A 17,377-nucleotide genomic window follows, 5' to 3' on the forward strand; every position below is an offset into this window, starting at 1 on the left:
GGCGGCGCCGCAGCGGTAGCATAATGAGGGGTTGTCCATCGCTACGTACGACAGTCTGTAATAACAATGGATCGGGAAAGACGTGTGCTGCTGCTCTTATTACTTCGCCACCGAAGAAATCGACGTAGAATCATACGAAAACACTGGATCAGTCCATTTATAGCCTTGAGGAATAGTGACGGACTTTTTTTCTTTAAAGAATATCAAGAGTTAGTTTTAGACGAAAAGAGGTTTTACAATTTTTTTCGAATGAGCGTATCCACTTTTGAAGGTTTATTGCAATCCTTAGAGCCACATATACGGAAACAATATACTAATATGAGGAATCCAGTGGAGCTAATAGAAATGTTGGGTATCACTTTGAGGTAAGTAATGAAAATCTTTTATTTTTTCAACTTGCTTTATTCGAGTTAAGTACAAATGGTGTAACACACACGACTTTGTTTTATATATTATAATAGATTTTCAAATCAACTTCAGGGCAATATTATCACTTACATGTTTGCAAAGTCATATTCAATCTCTTCGCTATTTTGAGACACTTCAGAACCTTGATTTGGAGATTGAAATACAGCAGAATTTGAGTTTATTGAACTGTACGTACCCGTACTTTGGTAATTTCGGGTTTGATACCCGTGTGATAATTGCTCTTCAAACGCAAAGGACGAATGTGGAGTCGATTGTCCATAGCGCATTTCCGTGATTAGTTGTAAAACTTTTGTTTGGAAAGTCAGGGTCTGAAGTTCGGTAAAATCTTCTATAGATGGCAGTATGCCTTTAAAAAAGGACAAGTGGCGATTCTCCTTCTCCTTAGGAGCTTTTAATGCTTCTAATGTATCTTTTTCAAAATCATCCAATTGTAATGTTCTCTTCCGGGTGACAGGAACATAGCGGGACGGCCCAGGAACAGGAACATCATCTGTAGAACACATGGTCGATTCATCAGCTAAGTTTAAACTATCGTCCGTGGCATTCTGTGCTATTTTGGTTAAAAATAATAGCTGATTGTAATAATGATATTTTGCAAGCTTTTTAGCGGCTGAGCCGGATCTCGAGGCTTCTTTAATTTTTTTCAAATGTTTGAAAAAGGTGTCTTTGACATTTTTCCACTTTTTCACAACAGTATTACCTGAAATGAAAATCAAATATTACATGTATATTTGTAGGTTCATCGCGTCTTTTTTTAAGGTCCTATAGATGCGTAACTAGAGCCTTAAATCGAATACTTCAGAAATGCATTTCATAAATATAAGGGAAAATATTGCCGAATTTTGAATCACCTCTAAAAAGTGACTACAAACTACCAGTATGTGGTCACTTTCAAGGGGTGATTTAAAAACATATAATTTTGTATAAGCATCTATCCCTGAGTGAGTACTGTTTTATAGACGAAGAGTGAAGCGAAACTAGCGCCACCCGTCTATTTATTCTTTTTCTTTCTGATTACATCATATTATACAAATCTAATTCGATAGTGCCCTAGTAAATGACTCATAGTATTTTTGGTATAAATTTCACATTTTTCCTTCGGTAAATTCAGAGAAAAATTGATTACTGCCGAAAGTGGCCACTTTTGGCGATAATCAATTTTTCTCGGCGGTTTTGAAAGGAAAAATTGTGAAATTGATACGAAAAATACTATGAGTCATTTACTAGGGCACTATGGAATTAGATTTTTAAAATATGATGTGATCAGAAAGAAAAAGAACAAATAGACGGGTGGCGCTAGTTTCGCTGCACTAGTCGTCCTAATAATCTTAATTTTTTTTTTTACAGGTACCTAGGAAGTGGAAATACGATTCAAGATTTAGAATTCAAATTTAAACGGGGGAAATCTACGATTGCATGTATGATATTGAGAGTATGCGAAGCTATATGGAAACATCTTCTTCGTGACAACATCCCTGAACTGACAACAGACCGATTCCAAAAAATAGCATCTGATTTTGATGTCAGAGCAAATTTTCCTCATTGCATCGGGGCCATCGACGGAAAGCATATACGCATGTGTAATCCTGCTAATAGTGGCTCCCTCTTTTTTAATTACAAATCTTTTTTTTCTATGGTGTTGCTAGCTGTTGTGGACTCTAACTATAAATTTACTTTTGTCGATATTGGCGCATACGGAAAAGAGTGCGATTCAACTGTTTTTCAAAACTCAAAACTGTACGAGTTAATGATTTGCGAGAAGCTGCCATTGCCTGATCCCCAGCCACTATGTGGTTTTAATAGACCAATCCCATATGTGTTAGTGGGTGACGAAGCTTTTGGATTAAGCAAACATGTTATGCGTCCTTATGGTGGTAAAAATCTCGATGTAATACAGATGGTATTCAATTATCGTCTTAGCAGGGCAAGAAGATATGTCGAATGTGCTTTTGGAATCATGGCAAACAAATGGCGCATTTTTCACAGACCGATAAACGTATCCTATGATTTTGCTACTGCCATTGTAAAAGCATGTTGTGTCCTACATAATTTTGTGGCCGATCGGGAAGGTGTTCGTCAAAAAGATAAATTGGCGATAATTTGTGATGAGTTTCACTCTCTCCAACCCCAAAATGAAGAATTGACAGCAGCTAATGGCATTAGAAATGAATTTGCAAACTATTTTATGAGCAGCACAGGATCTTTGAAGTGGCAATTAAAGAAAATTTAGTCATGTTACTAGTATGAAGAAAAATAAGGACTCACCAATTTTGTTCTTTCGATCGGGAGCGTAGCTATCATATTCTGGAAATAAATTTTTTGTAACATCTGCCCATGCCTTCGCTTTTAAATTATTGTTTTTAAAATCCACATGAAACTTATCCCACAGTACTTCCCGTTCTTGAACTAAAGAAATGAGGTAGTCCATGTCAATATTTTCCTCATCACTGGTACTCATTTTAATAGGTACAGGTTACGTGATCGTACTTAATCCAGCATGCGTCCTTCCCTATGCTGCGCAAACAAACAACTGCGGCGCCGCTCCGGCACCGCTCTGCTTACACCCCTCCCCGCCTCGTCTCGAATCCGACGCGCGCGGTGCGGCGCCGGAGCACACCGCACGGCGCCATGTGGCTACAATGCATTTTTGTATGTAGAAAACCGCAGCGGCGCCGCTCAGGCGCCGCGCCGCAGCCGCGCCGCCCGTGTGGTTTGGCTCTGACGTTTACAACTTGCAGTTCGTCTGTATGAACCCTAAAATTTTTTATTATAAAATAAAACCCTCTTACCTTAATTTCATAGCGAGTCTTTGCTCAGCTGGTATACTTTTCCGCATCACGGTGTCTTGGCGAGATATTGAGGCTTTCAAGATAGTTGTTAACTCATCAAAAGAAGCGATTGACATACGAAAGTAAGGGTGAAGCCAGACGGGCGTAATTTTATAAGTTGTGAGTCGCAGAATTTCGGCCGCGTAAATTACGCCCAACCGAATTTCGGTTGAGCTGCCAGATGGACGTAATTTATTCAGTCGCTATCGAGTGTTGATACGGGGTGTTTGTGTCATCAAGTGCGATGGATCCATTGAAAATATTGTGTATTTACGAAGCATATTCAGAAGATACTGAAGATGATGCCAGAAAAAGAAGCTGGGTAAACCCACTCAATAGTGAGAGGCTGATATGTGGACAGTTCCATACATTATATGAACGTGTATGTGCAAATCCAGATATGTTTAAAAACTACTACCATATGCCATTACATGTTTTTCAAGAATTATTACATCACGTAAAACCTTTTATTACTAAATCGGACACAAATATGAGACTAGCCATCAGCCCAGAGGAAAGATTAATAATAACACTCAAGTAAGTTTTAAAGTATTTTAATTATTATTTTACTTAAATATAAAGATTAATGAACAAGCTGCACAGTATTCTATGTTTCATCATATTCATTTATTTCATTAGAGTGATATTCATTTGCCTGTGTTGTGTATCCTCTATTTACTGGTGTCGGGTAGTATTGATTACTGCTGTGGGAATCGGAAAAGGGTGATGAAAAATGAGGCCAATTTGATTGTGTGTGCTGTTCTGGAATTTGGTACTTGACTTTATTTAATGCTTTCATAAGTTCCATGCGAAATTCGAAATTCTGTTTTTCTGTCATTTTGGACATCTCCGGCAAAAAAGACAATAAAAATAATCGATTAGGATCCTTATCATCATCATTATCAAACTTTTTGAGAAGAGATTCTTGAAACAGTGTCAGTGTTTGTTTTTTATTTTTTGTTCGGGATACAGATGTCTCGGGTTGCGATGGCACTGTCTGCTTTGACGTCGATGGCTGGTTTTCGTATACAGGTTTTTGCATTGACGCTGGCTGGCTGGTAGACGGTTGATACAGTGGTGAGTCTGCTTCTGTGGATCTGGATTGTTCATCAGGATCTTCATCGTCGTTGTTGCCAGTTATATTACTGTCATCGTTATCATTATCAGTGTTTTCAGGAGAAGTTACATTTGAAAATGAGTTCCTTGACTGTTTGGTAACTTTTAAAAACTGCAATAAATCAAAATACGGGCATGGTTTCTTCTTCTTTGCTGCGCTACCACTTCTTTCTTCATTTTCTTTTTTTTTTTCACGCGTGTAATAATCTCTTACGGTTTTCCATTTTTTTTGCAGAAAATGTACTGAAAAGCAAAAGATTAAAATTTTAATAGGATGATTATGTTATTGATTTATGTAATAAAATATAACTTTAGTGTTTTCAATTGTGTTCAATTAATTATTTTTACATTTTGTTTCAGGTATCTTGCCAAAGTTATTGATTTAAATACAATAAGTGAAGACTTCTTGATTGGGCGTTCTACTGCGTATGATATCGTCAAACATACCTGTATACAAATATGGAATGTACTTCAGCCTAATGAAATGCCAGAACCGAATGAATCTATTTGGAATTCGAACTCCGAGCTTTTTTATAAGAAAACTAATTTTCCAAATTGCGTTGGGGCAATAGATGGTAAACACGTCAGAATAAAATCACCTTCACACAGTGGTTCGAATTATTATAATTATAAGAAATACTTCTCCATCGTGTTAATGGCTGTGGCAGATGCAAACTGTTGTTTTACAACGATTAATGTTGGTGATTATGGAAAAGAATCCGATAACTCTATATTCAGAAAGTCTACATTAGGTCAAAAGTTTTTCAGAAATGATTTAAATTTACCGGAAGACAAAAATTTGCCCAATTACACAAACGAACCCCAACCTTTTGTTTTTGTTGGAGATGAGGCGTTTGGTTTACACAGAAATATGATGCGCCCATATCCTAACAGAAACCTAGATAGAAACAAACGTATTTTTAATTATCGTCTTAGTAGAGCGCGACGATGTGTAGAATGTGCTTTTGGCATATTAACAAATAAATGGAGGGTACTTCACTCTTCAATGCAAGTCAACCCTGACTTTGCCATTGATATAGTTAAAGCTACATGCGTTTTGCACAATTTCGTGCGAAGGAGAGTTGGGGCTAAGTTTGACGATGAGTTTTTGAAATGTCCTTTACAATGTATTCAACAAATTTCAAATGGAAGAAGGTCGTCGAGTTCTGCTATAGTCACCAGAGATTTTTTTAAAAATTACTTTGTTTGTGAAGTAGGAGCGTTACCCTGGCAAAATCGAATCAATTCTGTATTCTGATCTTTTACAATAAATTACTTATTGGTAATTTTAATATAGGATACAGCATATAGATACAGCCGGTATAGATATAATACAGGTGTTACAAAAATCACTGAAAAGGTGAGACACGTAAACAATAGTTTCATACAAAGAACTCGATGGCATAGTCAGAATTTACCAAATCACGAAAAAAAATTTGACTCTCCATACAAAATGCGATTAGCACTGGGACATTTTGTATGGGGAGGTAAATTGACCATGCCATCGAGTTCTGTGTATGAAACTATTGTGTACGTGTCTCACCATTTCAATGATTTTTATAACACCCTGTATATTAATAATATTTTAATGTTAATAAAAATATTTTGTACGTGTCTCACCATTTCAGTGATTTTTAAAGCAGCCTGTATATCAATAACATTTTAATGTTAATAAAAATATGGTAAAAATACTCACTTTTCTTTTCTTTGTCTTCGTTGCTCAAGTTGTTCCATTCTTCAAAACAATTCTCAGCGACCTCTTGCCATGCTTTCTGTTTCAAAAACTTGTCACTGTATGACTTTTCTGACAAATTCCATAAACATGGCCGTTGTTCCACTTCAAAAATCAATTTTTCCGTGTCGAACATTTTTCAGAACAGCGAGAAACTCCTACCTACGCATCCCGTAACGAACTGTCGCTGCGCTGCCCCGCTGACCGCTCTCCCCTCCCTCACCCCGACAGAAATTCGGTCGAGTTTATGCGCGTGAGTCGACAGACAACTCATTTTGCGTCGTCGTGTGGCGCAAACTGCACTTTTGTATGAAACCGAATGCAGCAGAAATTACGCGACCGAAAATACGCGACTCACAACTCATAAAATTACGCCCGTCTGGCTTCACCCTAATTGAAAAATTTATTTTCGTTCTCTCGTAAACGTGGATAGAGTGTATAAAAATCTCCCTCTTGTTCTCTATACATTAATATTTCTTCAACCCACACTGAACGTATCTTTCTTTTTCGTTGTTGTCGGCGACGGCGGCGGAGTAAAAGCAATAACACCCCTTTCACACGGCAGTCCAGTTTTTTACAGGATCCCGTTTTCTACAGGATCCCGTTTGATGGCGAATGTGTTTATATGCTAGCGTTCACACGAGCATCCCGCATGCGGGATCCTGCAAAAAACCGATCCGGTCGAATTGTGCCATTCGGTTTTGTCACTAGAAACTGGATCCGTAGTCCAGTAAAAAGCGGGATCCCGTTTAATCACACATATATTTCAATAGCAATCTTCACACGGCTTCCTGCATGCGGTTTTTTGCTGGACACTGTTTTTAGCGGGATAGTGGAGTGGTGGCAGCCCCCGCCCCGCGCCCGCCGCGTCACCCGCACATGTGTAGCGCTCGCGCATTGCTCTTTTGCGCGGCGCCGAGATTGCTGTGTTTCGTCGAAAAATGTCGCAAACAAATATTGATCCCGAACTTCTTATTACACTAATTGAAATTAGGCCTATATTATGGGATAAAACGCTGGAAAATTATAAAGATAACAACTTGCGAACTGCAGCATGGCGCGAAGTTTGCATTGTTTTGAGAGAAGACTTTCAAGAACTTGAGGAAAAAGAAAGACAAAGCTATGGTAAGTTTTTATATTTATTTCGTTTATCCTTGTATTGCTTCGTCTTGCCAAGGTACAGCTCCCACTTCAGAAACAAAATAATTTGTGAACTCTGTTCGTATTGTGTTAGCACAGCGTCCACCTCGTGTATTTGGCTCATTACGTACGTTTTCCAAAGATATCGTTGAATCGTTGCTGTCAATGTTCGCATATGAACTTTCATTATGCATGATATAGTTATGAAGCACGGCGCAAGTTTTAACTATCGAGATAGCTGTACTGGTGCTTACGTCCAATGGACGATGAAATATTCGCCATTTATTTGCCAATATTCCAAACGCGCACTCCACATAACGTCTGGCTCTTGTTAATCGATAGTTAAATATCCTTTTATTTTTATCTAAATGAGTTCCTCCATAGGGTCTCAACAGATTATAATGCAAACCAAATGCTTCATCACCCACTATCACAAATGGAACACGTGATTCCAAACCTGTAAAGAGAGGACGAGCTTCTGGTAAATCTAAACTGCCATCATTTAATCTTTTCCAGAAAGTAGATTCTTTGAATATAGAGGAGTCGCATTCTTTGCCATAAGAGCCTACGCTGATATAGGTGAATCTATAATTCGAATCCACTACCGCTAGCAATACAATGGAAAAAAAATTCTTGTAATTCATGTACATAGAACCGCTGTGACTTGGTTTCTTCATTCTTATGTGCTTCCCATCAACTGCACCAATGCAGTGAGGAAAGTTAGCTTTATTATAAAATGCGTCAGCAATTTGTTCCCACTCATATTTTGTGTCGGGCAATTTCATAAACTCCTGATGCAAATTATTCCATATGACGTTTGTTACTTCTACTATAAGGGCGTGGACCCATGTCTACGGTGCGGCGCCGTTTGCCGTGCAACGGTACGGCACCGCCGCCGGCAGATGGCGCGGCGCCGTGCCGCGCCACGGCGTCGTGTACCGGCACGTACACGCTCAGCACTTATACCAAAATTAGTTTTGGCTTGTTATGGACCGCAAAAGACGTATCCTGCTCCTGTTGCTGTTAAGACGTCGACGAATGAAGAAAAAACGAAATCAAAGAAAATATTGGGTAAATCCATACCTTTCTATAATGAACCATGATGGAGATCATTTTAAGAGCTAGTTCAGACATGGCGGATTCCGCGCAGATGCAAATCGCGCGGTTCTAAACGCAAGTGTTCAGACAGGCGCGGATGTACATGCGGAGTGCCGTTATTCGCATAGGGTGACAGTCCAATCATGGAAGTCGAAGAAGCAATATGTGTGTACTTGTTGCTCCGTAAAAAAGAAAGAAAGAAGAAACGGCAGTATTGGGTGCATCCAATATTACGCGATCGGTTTACTCATGGTCAGTTTCAGACTTTATATCCAAAATTAAGAAGTTTTGAACCAAAATTCTTCAATTATTTGAGAATGTCGATAAATTCATTTGATGAATTATTAGAAATGATAAGTAAACAAATTGAATCTAATGATACCCATATGAGGTCAAGCGTGTCCCCAGAAGAAAAACTCGTGATCACATTAAGGTAAGATATTTATTTTATACGTCAGAATATATATTTTGTACTATAGAAGACTGTGAATCGTCAGTGCTATTGCATGATAAAGGCGATGGAGACTCTCCTGGTACTATTGTAGAATATCCAGTGAAATATCCTTGTGGGTTTGAATATTGTTGGTTTTGCCAAAATACTGCATTAGGCGTGTTTTGCTGGCTCGTGATATGAATAGGCGATGGTAATTTCTGCCCTTTCTGTATTACCTGGAGCAATTCAATTTTAGTAGCCAATCGTTTATTTTCTGGAACTTTCTTTAACTCTTTATACAATGACATGCAAAAAAGTTTATCATCATCATCTTGCTTTGACATACTTTCTTGTATCTGTCTTTGTATTTTATCTCTTGATTCAATACTATTTTCTAATATGTCAGCCAATCGCTCTTCTGAAGTAATTTTAGTTTTCTTCCTTTTATTGGGTACCGGTTGTATTTCACGTGCATTTACAAAATTATCTAGCTTTTGGTCAATGTTCCGAATTTCTTCATTTTTGGCTTCATCTATGTTTGTGATAGTTTCTTTGTTTTCTATCGTCTTCTGAAGAAAAGAAAGCCGGTCGAAATACATGTATTTTGAACCTTTACATGCACCAGAACCAGAAGGAATTGATTTGCCTTTCTTGAATTCCTTATTATAAGCATCACGGATGTTCTTCCATTTTTTTTGTAATAATACACCTGGAACAGAAATCACTATCTTTAACAAATATAAATACAGTAGCGGTTAGGTAATTCAAGACACTCATTATGCTTTAACTAGCGGACCCGGCAGACTTTCAAAACGATACAGATTAATATTTTATTTTTCAGATATCTGGGTACTGGTTGTTCCTTTGGAGAACTACATTACAACTTTCGTCTTGGCAAATCTACAATCACAGGAATTGTCCGTGAAGTATGTGAAGCTCTGTGGGAAAAAGTCACAAAAAACGTCATGCCTGAATCCAGCGAAGATATATGGAAGAAAATAGCTAAAGATTTTGAAAAATATGCAAATTTTCCCAATTGCATAGGCGCCATAGATGGCAAGCATATAAGGATTACAAAACCCAAAGATTCGGGTTCTTTGTATTATAATTACAAAACTTTTTTTTCCATAGTACTGTTGGCACTTTGTGATAGTAACTATTGTTTTACTTTCATAGATATCGGATCTTACGGAAAAAGTAGTGATTCTGCAATTTTTAAAAATTCAGCATTTTATAAAAGGTTAATAGAAAAGTCATTACACATACCAAAACCTAAACCAATATCTGAAACAGATCCTAAACCATTGCCATACGTCATAGTTGGCGATGAAGCGTTTGGTTTATCCGAAAATGTAATGCGACCCTATGCAGGTAAAGGGCTATCATACGAAAAAAAAATATTTAATTACAGGTTATCAAGAGCTCGACGTTTTATTGAATGCACTTTTGGAATTCTGGCAAACAAGTGGCGCATTTTTCATAGGCCTATAAACGTGAATATAGACTTTGCCGAAGACATAATAAAGGCCTGTTGCGTGCTACACAATTTTGTTAGAACTAGAGATGGTATACAGTATGAAGATACTTTACATACTGCGCCAATGAGTAATCTTATTACATTACATGCAGGAAGGGGTACACCATCATCATTAAACATTAGAGACAAATATGCTAATTACTTTGTGAATGAGGGTCGTGTAGAATGGCAAGACACGAAAATATGAAATTAAAATTGTTACAGTTCGCGCCAAATAACTAAACTCAAGATGGCGCGTCGCGTTGGTGGGTTGTACATATTACAGTTAATAGCTATACGTTACTGTGGCAACGTGATAGTTTTCCCGCGCTCGTTACGTACCGCCAAACAACGTTATACACATTTCAGTTATTTGGGGTGGACTGTCTATTACAAAACATGTAAACTACCCTGGTAAAATGTATAATTAAATGTCTACTGACCAAAAAGAACCTTCTTTTCCAAAGAATCCTCATTTTCTCCAAAAATCTCCACCAGCTCCTGCCAAGCTCCGATCGTTTTGTTAGAATATTCTGCACATTGGATGTTCCACAAAGCAGGTCTTTTTTCCACCTCATCGATGAATAGCTCGGTGTCGAAGCGATCCATTGTCACCGTCCGATACGCGCGGCTTCCGCGGAGCAACTGAACGCCCTCTAGGTACGTCAAGTAAATAAAACCGAGCGGCGACCGCGCGAATTCATTTTCTAGCGGTTGAGTGGCGGGAGCCGCGCGGATTGTCAATCCGTGCGGACAGGTATGAACGATTTGTAAGGCGCTAATGTAATTAGGATCCGCGCGGTTCAACCGCGCTGTTTGAAACCGCGCGGAATCCGCCGTGTCTGAACTAGCTCTAAGACGTCGACGAATGAAGAAAAAACGAAATCAAAGAAAATATTGGGTAAATCCATACCTTTCTATAATGAACCATGATGGAGATCATTTTAAGAGGAAATATGAAGCGTTGAAAATATGTGGTGATGACAAATTTTACGAATATTTTAGAATGTCTATATCAAGTTTTGAAGAACTGCTAACCAAAATAGCGCCTCGTATACAGAAGAAATACTTGTTCAGGAAACCTGTTGGGCCCATGGAAATGCTAGGCTTAACTATAAGGTAAAAAAAAGAAATTTATTTCAACTTATTTACATATTCTAATCATAGAAATATTTTCTTTGATGTATTCATACGTATGTATTAGCTAGGTCTGTGTTTTGTGTCAATCCGCCAAGCCTTTTAAAATTGCTAACTCGTCAAGTGGTCCTTTTTGCAGAATTTAAATAAAACAATCAAGTTCACGCATTTAAACAAATGTATATTTTTTACTTCTTTTCGCAACCATAATATTGTAATCTTTGTATCAATAACAATCAAACAAAAAAAAATCAACAAAGAAGAAAATCAATAAAAAAACCGTTTTCTTACAAAATTATAATATAAATCAGTAATAATGTAATCTTTTTCGTATTTATTATGATTTAAGAAAAATCGTATTCGGATTCCAGTGTATCTGTGGTATTAGACATGATGTCTTCCAAAGTTGAGACTGGTGATGTTTCGCGACGATTTATACTAATTGGGTTTGATGAATTACAAGCTGTTTGATAGTTAGTTTCATAAGACATTGTAGCTTGTGGTTGTTGGGCAGTTTGGTTATAGTTAGCGTCGTAAGATGTTGCTGTCTGGTACCCGCTATATGACTGGAATGGTGATTGATGGAAATCTGTTAAAATCTTTAAAACCCCGCTTTGAAATAGCAAGGTCTGGTGGTCATTTAACTTGTTGAGAGACGGTAAAATGGCTTTAAAAAATGACAGGTGTCGATTTTCAGAAGCAGCTAAAGTTTCGACGATTTGCTTCTCAAATTCATCGCAACTTGGTTTTCGTTTTAGCGTAGTTTTTCTGTAGGGTTGATATCTTGACCTTGTGTTCGGAGTTTGAGATTCTTCTTCTATACTATCTTCAGTTAAATTTGGTGCATTTTTTTGTAAAAACATGAGTTGTCTATACAAATGATATTCTTTTATACGTTTAGCACCAGCTCCAGATTTCTTTGAAAGTTCTACCTTCTTTGTATATTTGAAAAAATTATCCTTAATGTTAGTCCATTTTTTTATGACGTCATTACCTGTAACAATCGTTATAAAAATAGAACTGATAATAAAATTGCTTTTATAATGGTCTGTAAAATTTTAAGAAATGTTTCTTTTGCAGATTTTTGGCAACAGGGAATTCATTCAGAGATATGGAATTCACAGATTATCGTGGAAAATCTACAATTGGAAAAATTGTACGAGATGTTTGTCGTGCTATATGGGACATTCTTTTAAGTGAAAGTATACCGAAAATATCCGAAGAGCGAATTGAAAAAATAGCTAAGGATTTTGACGTAAAAACAAATTTCCCGAATTGCATGGGGGCATTGGACGGGAAACACATCCGAATATGTAGTCCTGCCCACAGTGGGTCCCTTTTTTTTAACTATAAAAGTTTTAACTCTATAGTCTTGCTGGCACTGGTGGATTCTAAGTATAGATTTGTATATGTTGATATAGGATCGTATGGAAAGGAATGTGATTCCACCATTTTCCACAATTCAAAACTATACGAATTATTATTGCAAAATCGACTTCCCATACCAGCGCCAAAGCCTTTACCGGGGCTCCAAAATTCAGTTCCCTATGTTTTTATCGCTGATGAAGGCCTACCGTTACTTAACAATCTAATTCGTCCATACCCAGGGAAGCATCTCAGAGAAGAACAAAGGGTTTTCAACTATCGTTTGAGTCGAGCAAGAAGATATGTCGAGTGTGCTTTTGGTATTTTCGCAAATAAATGGCGAGTATTTCATCGGCCCTTAAATGTTCAATATAATTTTGCGACCGACATTATCAAAGCATGTTGTGTTTTACACAATTTTGTTGTAAGTCGAGATGGAGTTAGAAAATCAGAGGAGTTATATATTGACGACTGTTTTTTGAACCTTCCACAAACAGCAGATGACGTTTCCTTAACAAATCCTGTCAATATAAGAGACGAATTTTGTAAATACTTTAATAGTGATGTCGGTGCGCTTAGTTGGCAACTAAGCAAAATATAACTAAAGTTGGGTCACGGATCGAACCCACCAAATGTATTGAGTGTGTGTAAATGGCAAGTTCATAATAATACTAAGCATTAATGCATTGATTTCACTTTGATGTTTATTGTATTCACTTTATTAAGTTAAAAAGATAAATAAATAGGTAGGTATATACTCACCGAGTTTCGTTTTTTCTTTATTGTCCATGCTGTCGAATGATGGAAAAATATTTAGGCAGACATCTTTCCACCCTTCTGTTTTTAAATTTTTATTCTTATAATCCTCCTTTGACTTGTCCCAGAGAACGGGACGTGCTTCCACTAGTGAAATCAAAAAGTCTAAATCTAAATCGTCCGCCATTTTATGCAAAAAAAATTACCACGTGCGCACTATGCAACTGACAACACAATAATGAGCACGTCGGTACACGACGCCGTGGCGCGGCACGGCGCCGCGCCATCTGCCGGCGGCGGTGCCGTACCGTTGCACGGCAAACGGCGCCGCACCGTAGACATGGGTCCACGCCCTGAGGCCTATATTATGGGATAAAACGCTGGAAAATTATAAAGATAACAACTTGCGAACTGCAGCATGGCGCGAAGTTTGCATTGTTTTGAGAGAAGACTTTCAAGAACTTGAGGAAAAAGAAAGACAAAGCTATGGTAAGTTTTTATATTTATTTCGTTTATCCTTGTATTGCTTCGTCTTGCCAAGGTACAGCTCCCACTTCAGAAACAAAATAATTTGTGAACTCTGTTCGTATTGTGTTAGCACAGCGTCCACCTCGTGTATTTGGCTCATTACGTACGTTTTCCAAAGATATCGTTGAATCGTTGCTGTCAATGTTCGCATATGAACTTTCATTATGCATGATATAGTTATGAAGCACGGCGCAAGTTTTAACTATCGAGATAGCTGTACTGGTGCTTACGTCCAATGGACGATGAAATATTCGCCATTTATTTGCCAATATTCCAAACGCGCACTCCACATAACGTCTGGCTCTTGTTAATCGATAGTTAAATATCCTTTTATTTTTATCTAAATGAGTTCCTCCATAGGGTCTCAACAGATTATAATGCAAACCAAATGCTTCATCACCCACTATCACAAATGGAACACGTGATTCCAAACCTGTAAAGAGAGGACGAGCTTCTGGTAAATCTAAACTGCCATCATTTAATCTTTTCCAGAAAGTAGATTCTTTGAATATAGAGGAGTCGCATTCTTTGCCATAAGAGCCTACGCTGATATAGGTGAATCTATAATTCGAATCCACTACCGCTAGCAATACAATGGAAAAAAAATTCTTGTAATTCATGTACATAGAACCGCTGTGACTTGGTTTCTTCATTCTTATGTGCTTCCCATCAACTGCACCAATGCAGTGAGGAAAGTTAGCTTTATTATAAAATGCGTCAGCAATTTGTTCCCACTCATATTTTGTGTCGGGCAATTTCATAAACTCCTGATGCAAATTATTCCATATGACGTTTGTTACTTCTACTATTATTGAGTTGATTGTTGAGACTCCCACTCGATATGCGTAATGCAAATCCATGTACGAACACCCAGATGCCAAGTACCTGCAAATTAAAAACATATATAGTGTTATTATAATAAAGTTAAACACATATTTAAAAAAATCACTATGTACGTTTTTTAAACATTGTGTTAAAAACGTCAGTTAAACTTTTTTGTAATAACCCTGTAATATTTTTTAACATTACGTACAACTAAATTTCCAGCAGAGGTATTCTGTTATTTTTTGGGATCGAACTCGCTTCGAATAGATAATGCTATTGGTCGAGCGAGAGAACTTTATTTATTTTTAAATACAAAATACAAATTTTCAACCAATATCGTTAGTTATTTGCATATATTTATAATTTATTATTATATATTAAAATGTTAATAATTATGAGATATTTTAATATATCACAATAAAATATAAATGTATTATTGAAATTTGAAAAAATAGCAGAATACCTAATACTGGAGCTGTTGAAGGTTCTTTCTCCGCCCTTATTTATAATTTATGTTTTCTTTTTCAGCTAAAATGGTCGTTAAAAAATGGAATCAGATAAGAGACAGCTGGAAGAGGAGTTTAAATGCGAAAAAGAAAATAAATAAATCTGGATCTGCTGCAGTTAATACCAAAAAATACTGTTATCACGACCAGTTGTTGTTTTTAAAAAAAAATATGGATCCGGCTGAAACACAAGACAGTGGCGGTAACAAAGCTGCAGATATTGAAGAGGGTGATACGGAAAATCCTATCCAAAATGAAGAAAGTGAAAATGAACCTATTATCGGAAGTCCAGGACAAGAAAATCCTGCAGGTGGTGCTAAACGACTTAAGAGAAGTGTACTACCAAGGCAGAGACTTTCTGTAATGGATCAAAAAATGGCGAGTTTCATTGATCACCAGATGAAAAGTCAGCCGAATACGCAGAATGAAGATCGTAACTTGTCATTTTTTAAAAGTTTACTTCCTACACTAGCTTCACTCAACGATGATCAAATATTACAATTTCAAGCAGGTGTTATAAGTTTGTTGCAAAATATAAAAAGCCGCAATTTTAACCAATGGTCCTCTCAACAACCATCTACTTTTAACAACTCTTATCAATCAGCAGGTTATTTCACACCGCATTACAGCGTTCAGTCATCGCCATCTGCACAATCAGTTGAATCGCAGAGCTCTGATTTTCCGGATTTCACTAATATTTAATTAATATTAACGATCATCTTGTGAAAATATCATACATACATAACTTATTGTGTTTGGTAATAAATATTAAACTTTAAATATGTATTTCATTCTTACCTTAAACATATTGCTAACTTTTCTTCAGGTGTGATGCTTTTTCTCATATTTGTATCATGTTTTTTTAAATCTACATTCACCCTTTTTAAAAGATCGTCAAATGTGGTCATACTCATTCTAAAATAATTGAAAAATTTTGACTCATCTCTTCTCAAATCGCTCATAAGATTCCGAAAAATACCCAAATTCGAGCGTTGTGTCAGAATAGGATGAACCCAGAATCTTCTATTTCGCTGCCGACGCCGATAATACCAATAGAAAATTAGGAAAGTATTTACGTCCATTTCACCTGATAACCGGCGTAGGAATGGTAAAAAAACAGGATGCAACCGTGTTCATACGGCAGTCTAGTTTTGCGGAACCAGCTTTTTACTGAATCCTGCAAAACTGAACTGCCATGTGAACACAGCGTCCAGTTTAGCAGGATACCGTAAAAAGCCGATCCTGCAAAACTGGACTGCCGTGTGAAAGGGGTGTTAAAGTTTGTGACGCTGAATTTTTTTCAATATTAAGATTTTTTTTTTTGAAATTTTGGATGCAACTGAAGATGCAGAAGACTCAGGACGCGGCGAAAGTGGAGTAGTTTCCGCTTGTAAGTTTTCTGGAGACTGAATTATGTTTATTGAGTTCTGTGAATCATCATTACCCAAGAAACTGCTACGATCTGAACCGTCATCATCATCAACCGAAGAGATCGTATTTCTTTCTTTGTAATGAGGTACTAAAAAACTCATTTCATCTTCAAAGGTCCACTTTTTCGTCGTCGGGGCTGCCTGACCACTTTTAGTTTTACGCTTCTTCATAGCTCGTCGGTGAGACTCTCTAAGATTTAACCAAGTTTTCTTGCACTCAGATTCTGAAATAAAATAAATCATGGTTAACTATATCAAGCGCATGTAGTTACACATGTATGTGTGAAAGGGAGTACGTACACACACATTCACATAAACATATAGACGTATTATAAAACGTATATTAAATATACATTTATTGTTGCAGGTACTTCATAACTGGATCTACATTTACTAATTTATCATCGAGCTTCCGTTTAGGAGAATCAACTATTCGTTTGATAGTAATAGATGTGTGCAATGCAATAATAAATAAATTAATGCCAATTCATATACCTCAACCAACTACAGCCACATGGCAAGGAATCGAAGAAGGATT

At 37.1% G+C, this 17,377-nt stretch overlaps 7 protein-coding genes across 7 annotated transcripts; 3 read left to right on the forward strand and 4 right to left on the reverse strand.

The window, feature by feature from the left end:
* Positions 1-377: 377 nt before the first annotated feature.
* On the reverse strand, positions 378-2,887 carry LOC132903590 (uncharacterized). The gene is made up of 2 exons (XM_060952193.1): positions 2,695-2,887; positions 378-1,129 (listed from the first exon to the last, which is right to left on the reverse strand). Exons 1-2 carry the CDS (start codon positions 2,885-2,887, stop codon positions 495-497), a joined length of 828 nt encoding a protein of 275 aa, XP_060808176.1. The 3' UTR covers positions 378-494.
* A 908-nt stretch (positions 2,888-3,795) lies between these two features.
* LOC132903636 (uncharacterized) lies at positions 3,796-6,487 on the reverse strand. Its single transcript, XM_060952353.1, has 2 exons — positions 6,070-6,487; positions 3,796-4,616 (listed from the first exon to the last, which is right to left on the reverse strand). Exons 1-2 carry the CDS (start codon positions 6,239-6,241, stop codon positions 3,865-3,867), a joined length of 924 nt encoding a protein of 307 aa, XP_060808336.1. The 5' UTR covers positions 6,242-6,487; the 3' UTR covers positions 3,796-3,864.
* On the forward strand, positions 4,610-6,064 carry LOC132903635 (uncharacterized). Its single transcript, XM_060952352.1, has one exon. The coding sequence runs from the start codon at positions 4,648-4,650 to the stop codon at positions 5,629-5,631; it is 984 nt and encodes a 327-aa protein (XP_060808335.1). The 5' UTR covers positions 4,610-4,647; the 3' UTR covers positions 5,632-6,064.
* Positions 6,488-8,486: 1,999 nt separating the features above from the next.
* On the forward strand, positions 8,487-10,800 carry LOC106143083 (uncharacterized). Its single transcript, XM_013345055.2, has 2 exons — positions 8,487-8,776; positions 9,618-10,800. The coding sequence occupies exons 1-2, from the start codon at positions 8,487-8,489 to the stop codon at positions 10,498-10,500; spliced, it is 1,173 nt and encodes a 390-aa protein (XP_013200509.1). The 3' UTR covers positions 10,501-10,800.
* On the reverse strand, positions 8,773-11,131 carry LOC132903639 (uncharacterized). Its single transcript, XM_060952356.1, has 2 exons — positions 10,736-11,131; positions 8,773-9,485 (listed from the first exon to the last, which is right to left on the reverse strand). The coding sequence occupies exons 1-2, from the start codon at positions 10,899-10,901 to the stop codon at positions 8,791-8,793; spliced, it is 861 nt and encodes a 286-aa protein (XP_060808339.1). The 5' UTR covers positions 10,902-11,131; the 3' UTR covers positions 8,773-8,790.
* A 238-nt stretch (positions 11,132-11,369) lies between these two features.
* On the forward strand, positions 11,370-14,985 carry LOC132903638 (uncharacterized). The gene is made up of 2 exons (XM_060952355.1): positions 11,370-11,411; positions 12,510-14,985. Exons 1-2 carry the CDS (start codon positions 11,386-11,388, stop codon positions 13,393-13,395), a joined length of 912 nt encoding a protein of 303 aa, XP_060808338.1. The 5' UTR covers positions 11,370-11,385; the 3' UTR covers positions 13,396-14,985.
* On the reverse strand, positions 12,526-16,491 carry LOC132903637 (uncharacterized). Its single transcript, XM_060952354.1, has 2 exons — positions 16,208-16,491; positions 12,526-14,963 (listed from the first exon to the last, which is right to left on the reverse strand). Exons 1-2 carry the CDS (start codon positions 16,489-16,491, stop codon positions 14,063-14,065), a joined length of 1,185 nt encoding a protein of 394 aa, XP_060808337.1. The 3' UTR covers positions 12,526-14,062.
* Positions 16,492-17,377: the final 886 nt, after the last annotated feature.

This window comes from Amyelois transitella, chromosome 28, assembly GCF_032362555.1.
Source record: "Amyelois transitella isolate CPQ chromosome 28, ilAmyTran1.1, whole genome shotgun sequence".
Classification (NCBI taxonomy): Eukaryota; Metazoa; Arthropoda; class Insecta; order Lepidoptera; family Pyralidae; genus Amyelois; species Amyelois transitella.

What these genes read in the sequence shown, in the direction of transcription:
- LOC132903590 (XM_060952193.1), bottom strand. Translation starts at nt 2,887, where the DNA reads ATGAGTACCAGTGATGAGGAAAATATTGACATGGACTACCTCATTTCT. An exon ending in CGATCGAAAGAACAAAATTG is followed by an intron (nt 1,130 to 2,694) that starts GTGAGTCCTTAT and finishes TTTTCATTTCAG; the next exon opens with GTAATACTGTTGTGAAAAAG.
- LOC132903635 (XM_060952352.1), top strand. Translation starts at nt 4,648, where the DNA reads ATGATTATGTTATTGATTTATGTAATAAAATATAACTTTAGTGTTTTC.
- LOC132903636 (XM_060952353.1), bottom strand. Translation starts at nt 6,241, where the DNA reads ATGTTCGACACGGAAAAATTGATTTTTGAAGTGGAACAACGGCCATGT. An exon ending in CGAAGACAAAGAAAAGAAAA is followed by an intron (nt 4,617 to 6,069) that starts GTGAGTATTTTT and finishes TTTGCTTTTCAG; the next exon opens with TACATTTTCTGCAAAAAAAA.
- LOC106143083 (XM_013345055.2), top strand. Translation starts at nt 8,487, where the DNA reads ATGGAAGTCGAAGAAGCAATATGTGTGTACTTGTTGCTCCGTAAAAAA. An exon ending in AAACTCGTGATCACATTAAG is followed by an intron (nt 8,777 to 9,617) that starts GTAAGATATTTA and finishes TTTATTTTTCAG; the next exon opens with ATATCTGGGTACTGGTTGTT.
- LOC132903639 (XM_060952356.1), bottom strand. Translation starts at nt 10,901, where the DNA reads ATGGATCGCTTCGACACCGAGCTATTCATCGATGAGGTGGAAAAAAGA. An exon ending in GGAAAAGAAGGTTCTTTTTG is followed by an intron (nt 9,486 to 10,735) that starts GTCAGTAGACAT and finishes TTTCTGTTCCAG; the next exon opens with GTGTATTATTACAAAAAAAA.
- LOC132903638 (XM_060952355.1), top strand. Translation starts at nt 11,386, where the DNA reads ATGGAAATGCTAGGCTTAACTATAAG. An exon ending in ATGCTAGGCTTAACTATAAG is followed by an intron (nt 11,412 to 12,509) that starts GTAAAAAAAAGA and finishes TTTCTTTTGCAG; the next exon opens with ATTTTTGGCAACAGGGAATT.
- LOC132903637 (XM_060952354.1), bottom strand. Translation starts at nt 16,491, where the DNA reads ATGGACGTAAATACTTTCCTAATTTTCTATTGGTATTATCGGCGTCGG. An exon ending in AAGTTAGCAATATGTTTAAG is followed by an intron (nt 14,964 to 16,207) that starts GTAAGAATGAAA and finishes TTTAATTTGCAG; the next exon opens with GTACTTGGCATCTGGGTGTT.